The sequence below is a fragment of the Nematolebias whitei genome, chromosome 13 (genome assembly GCF_014905685.2).
Source record: "Nematolebias whitei isolate Nwh7 chromosome 13, NemWhi1, whole genome shotgun sequence".
In the NCBI taxonomy this organism is placed as follows: Eukaryota; Metazoa; Chordata; class Actinopteri; order Cyprinodontiformes; family Rivulidae; genus Nematolebias; species Nematolebias whitei.
In genome coordinates, this window is record NC_056510.1 from 1,981,184 (window position 1) to 1,992,990 (window position 11,807).

The following is an 11,807-nucleotide window of genomic DNA, read 5'->3' on the forward strand; positions in this document are numbered from 1 at the left end:
GGTCCTATTATTATCCAACTGAAAATGGTCCTATTATTATCAAGTGAAAATGGTCCTATTATTATCCACCTGAAAATGGTCCTATTATTATCCACCTGAAAAGAGTCCTATTATTATCCACCTGAAAATTGTCCTGTTATTATCCACCTGAAAATGGTCCTATTCTGAAAATGGTCCTATTCTGAAAATGGTCCTATTCTGAAAATGGTCCTATTCTGAAAATGGTCCTATTCTGAAAATGGTCCTATTCTGAAAATGGTCCTATTCTGAAAATGGTCCTATTATTATCCACCTGAAAAGGGTCCTATTATTATCCAACTGAAAATGGTCCTGTTATTATCCACCTGAAAAGGGTCCTATTATTATCCACCTGAAAAGGGTCCTATTATTATCCACCTGAAAAGGGTCCTATTATTATCCACCTGAAAAGGGTCCTATTATTATCCACCTGAAAAGGGGTCATGATCTTGTATCAACTTGAATGCAGCCCAAACCTCAGCGTGTCCCTCCACTGACGTCGTATCAAAATGACCGGCTCGGCACCGTGATGTGTGCTGTTTCTTTTGTTGTATTTAGAGTTACCACGGTGACACGATTTGCAAACAAATAACAGCTATTTTAAAAGATATTGATCTGAAATGTGGTGTGTTGGTAGCTTAGAGCAAACCCAGACGCATATTGCCATCAAATCAAATTTTTAAAATGGCTGCCACATGTCACCCTCCGTCTGTCTTGTGAGCACAATAACTTAAAAGAAAGTGAGGTACCAACTTCCATTTTGGTGTGTGGCTGCATTTAAGTGTCGGAAAGGTTCCCTTCAAAAATTGGGCTGCCACGCCAAATTCCAAGATGGCTGCCACCATATTTGTGTATATGTAAACACTGTGAACTGGATAACTTGGAGAATAAGCAACATGCCAACTTCCCTTCTGGTGTCGCTGCAGCTAGGTGTGAGAAAGGTCCCTGGCAACAACTGGGTTACCACGTCTAAATCCAAAATGGCCACCGACGTGCGTGTTTAGGCACAAGTTCTTTCAGGACAGTGACTTTGGTGGTGGGAACTGTTGGAAGATGGGACTTGTTTGAGTTCTTTGTTTTTGTCGTGAATTGTTTGTTATTTCAGTTATTTCTGCACAGATCCAGTTTTTTTTTTTTTTTTTGTCAAACTGCTTTTTGTACGAAGGAATCTCGACTTTTCAAAACACACATTTTATGTTTACGTGACTGGCTCGCTGAAGCCTCCAGAACTTCCTGTTTACACGTTTTTATCACGTTTGGACTCTGATGGGTCATCGGGGCTGTTTGTTGCATATTGTTGGTACTTTTTAAATTTTAATATCCGTTTCTGCTCGTCAAGGCGTTTTGTAAGACTTGTTTTCATCTGAGATGTTAGTTTTACAACCGAGGCCACTGTATCAGAAAGCTGTGCACATAATGGGAGTCGGCGGGACCAGTTCAGTCCAGAGTGCACGTGTCTTATTTATTCACCGTGCTCGTTGCATTTTAACAATAATAATTAAAAGTAATCCTTGTAGAAGAGTAAAGTGCACACTGATGCAGTAATGAGAGGGTGAGAACTCGGACCAGATCCTGCTGTCCTCTTCTCACTGGGAGGGGCTCGGCCCAGTTGCTTTGTTTCTTCAACTTTCTGTCAGAAGCAAACATGAAGTGCTTGTGCATGTGAGCGTGAACGTTTGAACAGCCCCGCTGCCTGGGCTCATCATCTGCACGTCTCGACACATCCGACCTGCCTTCATGCTCGGCATTAATCATTACATTATTACGTAATACATTACATATTACATTACATTCACATTAATCATAAAAATACTCCAAACCAGAGAAGAGTTGTGCCCCCCCCCCCGACCCACAAGCACAAATACTGTGGGTCGTGACAGGAAGTTGACGAATTCAAGGACTTTGAGAGGTTGATGGAAATCCTGCAGATGTCTTGAACCATCTTTGTGTTTGTGTGTGCTGCTCAGAACATTCGCTCTAAAGTGGAGCTGACGGTGTGGGACCACCCCGACGACATCAGTCTTTCCTTCACCGCCACCTGCCAGGACGGGAAGCCTCGCTCGGGCCTCAGGAAGTGCACCGAGCTAAAGATCGGAGACACGGTGAGTTCGGTTGAGGGCTCGGCCAGCGTGGCTGTGACTGTGCATCGTCTTCAGAACCAGTGTCACTTTGACAAACATCCAGTTATTTACTCGTGTTCAAGAAGAAAAACACTCATCACAGGTCTAAATGAGCTGCGGCACGTCACGAGCCGGCAGAGCTCGTCTACAACATCAAATGACATCCTGATGTTTACGTTCACGCCAGAAATAAGACGGGACTGTGTTTAGTGCCCGACTATAAATCAGAACGAGCCTTTCCTGTTCCAGGATCCACATATTGGTTTCAGTTAAACGCCTGAGAAATGAAAGAAACAGTTTTAGAGCATTTAGTTTTAAAGCAGTTTTAGAGTTTTAGAGTCTTTATGACTTCCTTCAGACTCCCAAGTTTCTGTCCATGTTCTGGTGATTGGTGTCGTCTTTAAACTGTTGTCACTCCTTTAAGGAGATCACCTCAGCAACAGCTGTTGTACTGGTAAATATTTTTGTTTCCAACACAAGATTTTCACAAGTATAAAGAATAAGCTTCGATTTAAAAAATATAGGTTATTTTACAATTTTGAGCGATGCAGGTCAGAAGATAACGAGAGAGGATATGATTCGAACCAGCCTTTAGTCACAATATGAGCCGGTGTTTGGTTCTGATTCGACTGGGCCTCACAATACAGTTCAATGTTTAATTATTATTTAAATCAACCTTTTATCACAATATAAAGTGGCCTCATTTAAAAATAACTAAACATTTTCATAAAACTTGGAATATTAAGATCGGGATGAAGCACACTTTCAGTGTTTGTTGCTGTTCATACTGGCGCTGCAGTCCTCCTGAACTGTAGGGGGCGCTAATGAGAAAATAGTTCTACTAAACAGCTGGAAGCAGAATGTCCACACGAAGGAATGGAGAGATGATGTGCTCTTCATACACAAATGTAACATTTTCATTTTTTAAATCATTTTCAGTGTTTCTACAATAAATGTGTTCACGTTTAGTCATAAATAAATCAGACTTTATTGGTACAAAGACGTGATGCAGTGACGCATCTAAATTTAATTCCCAAACTGCAGTCGCTTCAGGCACGTTCATGTCCGAGAGTTAATCTGGTTAATCTCCACAGCCCTGGTAAACGCAGAACTTGGAAAATAAAGGGATTTTTCTACTCCGCCCCTCATCTTGGACCAACGGGACCTGGGAGTGTCCAGCTTGATTGGATCAAATTTATGTACCAACATAAAAGGCAGCGAGGGGACTTTACATGTTTTTTGTGTTATATTCTGCTTTTATTGGATACTGTTAATAAGTTGCAGTATAATTAACTGTAAAATGAAAAAGTACTCTTTGCTTGTTTGTAGTGAATGTGTAATTTCTCTGGCTCCTGGCCTTGATTGTATTACAATTTAATTTCACTGTTACTAATCTTTCCCGCTCCCAGTGGTTTCTATGACCTCTACTCTTCTTTCCCTTTACATCTCTTCATTCATTAGCTCCTCAAAGTACTCCTTCCATCTTCCCGTCACGGTCTCCTCACTTGTTAGAGCTTTAACAAGCATAACTTGCTGCACATCCTTTCCAGCCTGATCCGCTCTCTCACCAGTCAACAAGGTTTATTTATTTTGTCATTGTTTCACTTGCAGATTATTTATTGCAGGCTTGTTCTTCTTCCTGGCGGTTTGGGGTGGGAACAGATGGATGAGCTCAGGCTGATTCGGTCTGGATGAATGAAAAGGAGCTCTTGCACGATGGGGCCCACTCGTGCTCGGGGTAGCAGCTCTGTCTGCTGGGCGCCAAGGCTCTCTGTCCTTTTTGAGGAAAGGGCCAAGTTTGCTGCAAGTTGAGTCCAAAGCTGCATCTCAATGACTTCACACAAAAGCCATGAGAGAAGGCCTGCGAAACTGAAGGCCATGAAAGGAATCTGTTGGCATCAGGAAAAATGCTGGCTGGGCTGAGCTGCCAGGGTTTTCACTGCTTCACTAACACGCAGAATAGATTCGTGCATGTTAATTATAGCAAGCAGAGCTCGTCCCATTTTAATAAAAGCTTCATTGTCCAAACAAATTAGAATCATTTGAATTTACTTATCTGCAGTTTGGTTTTGTCCCATTTACTCGGCTAATTCATGGTAAACTTGGGTGGTTTAAAGAATTCCATCATTTCATTTTGTGCCACAAGATGAGTCTATTTTTAACCTTTGTGTAAACCGTTCATTTCCTGCTGCACAGTCCCAAACCCAGAACAGTCTAGAACTATTTGCACAGCACAGAACTAGTTTCTTTATCCCCAGTACTGTCCAGAACTGGTTTTTAACAAAAGAACTGTCCAGAACTGGTTTATTGAACCTCAGAACCGACCAGAACTTCTTCTGAGTCTTGTTTTTAGTAGTTCACACAATAATTTCAGCAGATTTGTAAAAGTATGTTTTTTTTTTGTCTTCATTGTTGAATGAAGTTGAATGAATCCTGTCCCGTTATCATCTTGTCCCGTTGAACCATGAGACGGGGGGCTGTTATCCTCGAGATTCCCATTTCCCGTTGTGTTCTTTCCAAACTTCTCGTTAACTCATTAAGCTCGTTGGGTCAGTAGTGGGGGGGGGGGGGGTGTTCTGGGTGTCATGTGATCTACAGCTTTGTGTCCTGAACCAGCTTCTGTTGCTGGACTGAGTGGAGAACTTGCTCTTCCAGGGTTCTCTCCATAACTAGACGACTTCTGACATGTTCATGTGATTTACTGAGACCTGTAGACTCTGGGCTGGACCGTAGTTCTAGAGTTTTTGATCAGGTTTTCAGTCCAATTAAAAGTGTATTCAGCACTATCATTCTGCACTGTTTCTTTGTTTGGTGTGCATGTGGTACGGGTGTGCATGTGATATGGATGCAGTTAGAACAGCGCTCCGGGTTTAGAGAACTTGAGCTCTGAGCCAAACCAGGAGAACAAACCAGGGAGAAGGTGGTCACTGGTTCAACACATTGAAAGAGATGAACATGACTGAGGTTGGGTTGGTTCTGTAGGAACTTCCTTCCTCGGAGTAATCGGAGGACGTTGGTCCTGTCCGCCAGCTCTACATCAGAACTGGGTGGACCCACTTTGTCATGTCTCAGATAAACAGGAAGTCACAGTTTTCCCTCTTCCTGGTAGGTGTCGTTCAACGTGAGCGTGGAGGCGAGGAGCTGCCCTCCCCATGGTGCTGACCAGAGCTTCACCATCAAACCCGTGGGCTTCAAAGACAAGCTGGAGGTGTCTGTGAGTTACCTGTGTGACTGTGGCTGCAGCCGGACCGCTCAGACCAACAGCAGCATCTGCAGCGCCGTCGGTACGGCAGCGTCTTACATCGTTACTCAACTTAACTCAAAGTGCCACCTGCATGTCAGCAACTGTGTTCTGTCGTTTGAGTCCTGCAGGTGGGTGGAGCTTAGCAAAGTGGGCAGGATGACGTATGGTGGGTGGGGTTGATGAGTGGGGGGCGGGGCAGAGGCACGTCTGAACTGCGCGCGGTTTGTATCGATAGTTTTTGAGTGGGGGGTTCAGCATCATGCTGCCTTTAGCTTTGTAGCTGCGCGCCTGTATTGCACGCTGCTAGCTTAGTGCTACGTCAGTGCCGATGGGCGGGGCAGTGCGCGCAGTTCGGTTTGGTAGGCGGGGCACTCTGTTCTGTTGACAGGGCGGGGCGCCCTGCTTGTATAATGGTAGGGGAAACACTGCTGTGGACACGTCCAAAAATGAATCTGAGGAAGCCTCAGCTGTTCAGAGTCCAGAATGAGACTGATGGCAGGATGACCAAAAGTTACAGAACACGATTAAAACCACAAGTTGTCTCAAAACACTACAGAATGTTGTCACACTTCTCAGAAATTCAGTTCAATTAAAAAATACTTTATTAGTCTCAGAGGGAAATTATTTATTGTTGTAACTCGTTATCCTCATTTCATTAAGAGATGTTATAGATGCTGATGCTGTAGACAGGAAGGATCTCTTGTAAAGGTCCATCCCACAGTGGATCCTAAGAAACTGGCTGCAGATGCCGTCTGATCCGTCCACCCAGACTCTGCTGGCCTCTCAGTTCCCCCGGGCGCCTGAATGCAGAGCAGAACTCCTCCCAGAGCGATGGCCACTCCTCCCAGCAGTCTGCCGAGCTCCTCGTCGCTGTGGACAGCCAACTGTAGGTGCTGATGGACGATCCTGTCTATCCGCTGTCGTGAGCCGTGTTTCCTGGTAGTTCCAGGATCTCGGTGGTCAAGCACTCGAGCACAGCTGGCAGGTAGATGAGAGTGCGTCCGCGGAGCCTCCTTTTCAACTCATTTGAGATTTGGGGCTGTAGTTGAGATATTATTTGAGCTTTTGAGATGTTATTCAGCTGCTGTTGGTTGTAGAAAACTGCCTTGTTGCCATGGTTACGCATCATAACAAACGTCCAAAACTAAAAAAGTTTCAGTAAAAATCCTTCCAGCTGCACAGCATCTGATACCAGAGGAAACAGTCATCCAGAAAATGTGATTTAAATCCAGAAAAAGAGGAATTAAAGTTTCCAAAAGCAAAATCTCAGAATGAAAGTAGAGCTGCTGCAACATGCAGACACCTGGAGCGGCGCTCTTCTAGATTTTAAACGGCCAGTTTTTGAAAATGGCGGGTTTTTCTCATGTGCACAGCTTGTAAAGGTGGACTCTGGGCCATGAGCATAACTTTGTTGTACACCTTCCCCAAAACTGTACCCAATTAGCAGTGGCCCCCATGTTTAAGAATACATCAGTTTGAGTACACTTTAGAAGTGAAGATGTGCAGATTAGGATGAGTTTTCCAATAATTAACTTAGACTTGGCTTCTTGACCTTGTTGGTTTTCTGTCAGAGCTGGAGCTCATGCAGGGTTCAAAATGCAGCCTAAAGGCTCTCAGGACCATTTAGAGATGCCCTCGGCAACTGTCCTGAGAGAAAATTAGTTTCAAAGAAAACAACATGGGTAGACGGGGATGCCTGAGGCTGCAGCCTCGTGTGAAGCGCTGCCCTTTTCATTTAGTTCAAGAAAAGGAAGGTATAAAACCTCAGGACAAGACAAAGCAACACACCGGTGATGCAAAGACGCATGCATGTGGGTGAGGGTGGGGGTCCCAGCACAGTCTGCCCAAGTGAGCGACGCAGCCACTGGCGCCTTCACATCTACTAGTTTGCTGCACCGGGGGGGCAAATGAGAGAGGCCAGCGAAGGCAGTGAATTTGAGAGGAAGTAGTCCACGAACACTGTCCAGATAGAACACCCCCCACCCTCCAGCCATAGTCCTGATGAGAGATGGTTCAGTGTTTATCAGCCAGCTAGGTAGAGCTCTGGATCAGGTCCATGTCCTTGGGGAAGGGAGCAGGTAGGGGAGGGGGAGAACATAACATCCAGGAGAATTAAGTTTAGTATCACCGTCTGGTTGAGTGTAACGACTGGCTGATTCATGACAGCCTTCCTTATCCCTCTGCAGGTATGTACAACTGTGGCACCTGTCGTTGCGAGCCAGGCTACCTGGGCGCTCGCTGCGAGTGTCAGGAGGGCGATGCCAGCAGCCTGCACCTCAGCTCCTGTCGAGAAGCCGAGGGTAAGCAGGTCTGCAGTGGACGAGGCGAGTGTAGCTGCAACCAGTGCGTGTGCCACGAGTCCGAGTTTGGCAAAATCTACGGCAGCTTCTGCGAGTGCGACGACTTCTCCTGCCCTCGGCACAAAGGTGTTCTGTGCTCAGGTAAGAACGTCTGCTCTACTTTAGAGGGGGTTCTGCAGCTCAGCTGCCCAAACTACTTAGTTTGGGTCTCGGTTAGGGATGCACCGATCCACTTTGTTTTAGTTTCGATCTGATCCCGATCCCTAAATGTGGATGTCAAACCGATACTGTTCTGATATCATGATCATTGATTTTATATGAGGCTGTAATAATCTGCTCTCAGTACAATGTGTACAAATATATGCATGCATGTACAAAAAGTCAACTTGAGGTAAGTTTTATTAATATTGGATAAGTTTTAAAGTTAAAATTAAATCCTGCTAACACAAAACATGTTTTTTTTATTCCTAGCTTTAAAGTGGATATTAGTGATTAATTTAAGTGATTGTTTAAAGTTATTATTTTAATAAGGGGGAGATGTAATAATTTTTTTTCTTCTTTCTGCACTATTTTCATTCAATGTTTTGATTTTGTTTTGTTTATTTAGTTTCTTTTAAAAGAATAAAATAAAATGTTAAATGTCTTTAAACATCTGATAAGTTCACGACATAAACCAACAGACATGTTCCTGTTTTTAATATTTTACATCACTTTATAATGTAGCTGTTTTTGTTTAGTTTTTTTTTATATATAATTTTCTTGTAATTTTCAATTCATGTGTTTTTTATGATTGTTTACTGTTGTACTGATAAATATCTCCTGGAGGGTAAACTAGATCTTGGCTGCAAGTATCAAGCTGTGAAATCCTTTGTTTTCTACAACTGATAGTGGTCGATCATTAATGATGAAGTTTAGCTGCTTCTCTGTAAACAGTTGAGCTCCGGGGCTTCAGCGGTCTGCTCCTCTTGCTCAGTCCGCAGCAGGCAGCCTGATTTCAGTCTGCCCCTCCTCTGAGATGGGTAGATTGAGTGGGGCTGGCTGAAATCAAACTGCCTGCTGCGGACTGAGCAAGAGGAGCAGACCGCTGAAGCCCCGGAGCTCGAATGTCCATCGTAAAACTAACTTTACCGTGGTTTAATGTGGCGCTGTGGCTCTGCAGACAGTGCACGTTGCCGTCTTGTTTTGTGGTGTTTAGTGTAAAATACTTCCACACAGCGGACATGTTTAGATGAAAAGTTTGTTAGCTGTTAGCCACAGTGCTGCTAACTCAGTCCTCACGTTGTAGCTGCTGCAAACTATGGACTGGATTTCCTGAATGTGAGGCGGGTCTTATTACTCTGGGTTCATGAGACACGCCGCCGTTCAGGAAATCCATTCCATAGTTTGAAGCAAACATTCATCGTGGATTGGAAAAATCCGATACGTAAATTATGCTGGTATTGGAGGCCGATACCGGATCGGATCAGCCCCGTCCCTAGTCTCAGTAACATGCAGTTAATGTGGATTTAGCACTTCCTTTCCAAACGCTTGCAGACACTGAAACTGTGTACTAATATTTTCACCAGTCTAACACACTGCACGGGAGTGCCGCAGGGTCGTGTACTCGGCCCGATGCTGTACTCTATACACAGTTATACCCATTTACTCCACAAACACCACAATTAATCTTGCAGATGACACTACAGTAATAGAACTGATTTCAAACAATTATGAATTATATACAGAGATGAAGTATACGAGTTGGCGGCCGGGTCAGGTGGGAGTCTTTGCCTCAGGTGGAGGAGTTCGGGTATCTGGGCATCTTGTTCCTGAGTGATGGTAGGGTGGAGCGGGACATGGATCGACAGATCAGGGCCTCATCCTCAGAAGGAGTTCAGTTTAAAATAAGAGTACTACTAAATATATCTTCTTGGAATGTCATGTTTGTTTAAATTGAGAACCAAAACGTTTTAAGCCTCAGAAAGAAGTCCAGTTGTTCTTCGACTCCACAGACTGGGGTCATTATGTCCTGAATGTTGATAATTCTTCGTTAAAAGGCGGTGATGTTTAAACGTGGACCTCAGTGTTGTCCTGTCTCTTCCTCTGACGAGTCTTTGCCTCTTCAGCAGTTTGGTTTGCTGACTGCAGATTTTGTAGCTGCTCTCGCTCCAGACGTCTTCTCAGCTGCTGGTTCCAACACTTCCTCCTGTGGTCCAAAAACTCACTTCTGTTTTTTTTATCAAGTCAGAAAAGATTTTGAGCTCCTAATGAGAGCAGCTACTGCAGAATTTCCTGCATATTTTTTCCCGTTGAAGCCCAAATAGAAAGCGGAACCCGTCGTTGTTTCAGGGTCGTATTGTTCTGCTGTCGGCTGCCTCTTAAAGCTCTACGCTCATAATTTATGAAGCTTCTCTGGGTCGGGGAGGGCAGCGTGGTGCAGCCTGCTCTTTAATTAATGCAAAGACTTTACTCTAATTGTAGTTTTTATTTAGTTTTAAGGATGTTGGACAATAGAATCCACGCTGCTTGTTCCTTTGTGAGACGTTCTCTTGACGTAAAATTGTTGAATTCAGAGCACAAAAACAACAGAAGTCATATTTCTATTAGTTTCCTTATTAGTTTAGGACATTATGCCGTGGCACGGTCCGTCCGTCTGTGGACAGTTTCTTGTCTGAGCTCTAAATATTTCACATTTAAATTTTCGTAATTTTCTTAAATGTAATTGACCCTTGTGTTGTATTTTAGGGAAAACTCAGTCACACATTCATTTTTGTCTGTTTTGATTTATTAAATTTTGTTTCAGTCAATAAACGTGATTTTTTTTATCTGTTGCTGCTGATACACTGGAATTTCCCATCCGTGGGACAATAAAGGCTGTTTCTATTCTATTCTATTTTCTTTTTGCTAACGCAGCATAAAAATCCTTCTACCTTTTTTATTTTCTTTTTGTCAGAATTTGTTGAAATGCTCATAACCTGGCAGTAACTTTACTACACTCGTGTTCCTCATTGTCCACATTAAATTACGCTGAAATACAACTTTTAATCCCATATTCATCATGAATATGGGATTAAAAGTTCCAAATTAATACTTGATAAATGTGGGGGGGCGCGTCCCCTTCATATATAATTAATGCAACGTCTATGGTTTCTACCATGGGTAGAGCTTTAAAAATATATATTTTAAAATATTATTTAAAAAATGAAAGAAAAAATGATTAGAAAAATGTTAATTTGTGAGAACCAGGAGACGTGAGAGTATGTTTGACCCAAAACGAGGCCTCATGGGCCCGGTGGGCTGCACGGTCTTCACAAAACTCTGGACTGGAATTTAAAAAAAATCCAAAAATCATTTTGTGCATCCAAATGAGTGAAATGTCTTTTTAAAGACCTGAACTGTGGAGTTGTTGTTGTTGTGGTAACAAAAGACCCTTAAAGAGTAAAAATAAGTAAAAATCTTTTAAGTTAGATGTTTTTTAATTTCAGGCTGAGACGGCTCTAAAGAAAAGAGAAGAAAATATTTTAAAATGTTAATATTTAAGCGGTTAAAGACAATTCGAGGGTAAAATTTAGTCCAGTTTTGTCTAAGTCGTGTCCGTTGGCTCTAAAAACAAAGCCGATGAACTGAAAACGCTTCAGTGCGACGTCCTCTGTTCTTATTTTTCAACATTCTGAGCAGCAGTTGTCAGAAAATCCTCCTCCCTGTCAGACTCCTCCAGTTTCCTCTCTCCAGACTCTCCGTGTCGCTCTGCAACACCACAAGCATTTCAAATATTCAGCAGGGATTTCTTGGGAGCAGACGATGGAGTCTGTCGGAGGTCACAGCCCCGTGTTTTCTTTCTGCACGCACCATGAGCGCTGAGGCGCAGGAACTCTGTGGACGTCGCATCAGGAGCATTTGGCCTTCGTCAATCTGCCGCATTCCTGATGTGTTGCTGAGTTCAGCACGACCTCCAGGTTTCTACGCCAGATGGAGACTTTCAGACGAAGCACGTCTCAAATTTGTCGTCGTTGACAGAGACACGGGAGAACCAGTCGCCTTCTTCAGACCGGTCTAACAAAGTCCACGAAGAAGAAGTTCAGGTCTCCAGTCCATCGCAGGGACACCTGGACAGATTTCCAGTCCATCGCAGGGACACCTGGACAG

General features: G+C 43.6%; 1 protein-coding gene across 1 annotated transcript in view; it reads left to right on the forward strand.

Annotated features, from left to right (window-relative positions):
- The window catches only part of itgb5 (integrin, beta 5), a 29,759-nt gene that overhangs the window by 10,905 nt on the left and 7,047 nt on the right, over window positions 1–11,807 (forward strand). Inside the window, exons 9-11 of the mRNA XM_037686764.1 lie at window positions 1,969–2,120; window positions 5,248–5,422; window positions 7,569–7,823. Coding sequence (XP_037542692.1) covers window positions 1,969–2,120; window positions 5,248–5,422; window positions 7,569–7,823 — 582 coding nt within the window. The remainder of the gene's footprint in view (window positions 1–1,968; window positions 2,121–5,247; window positions 5,423–7,568; window positions 7,824–11,807) is intronic.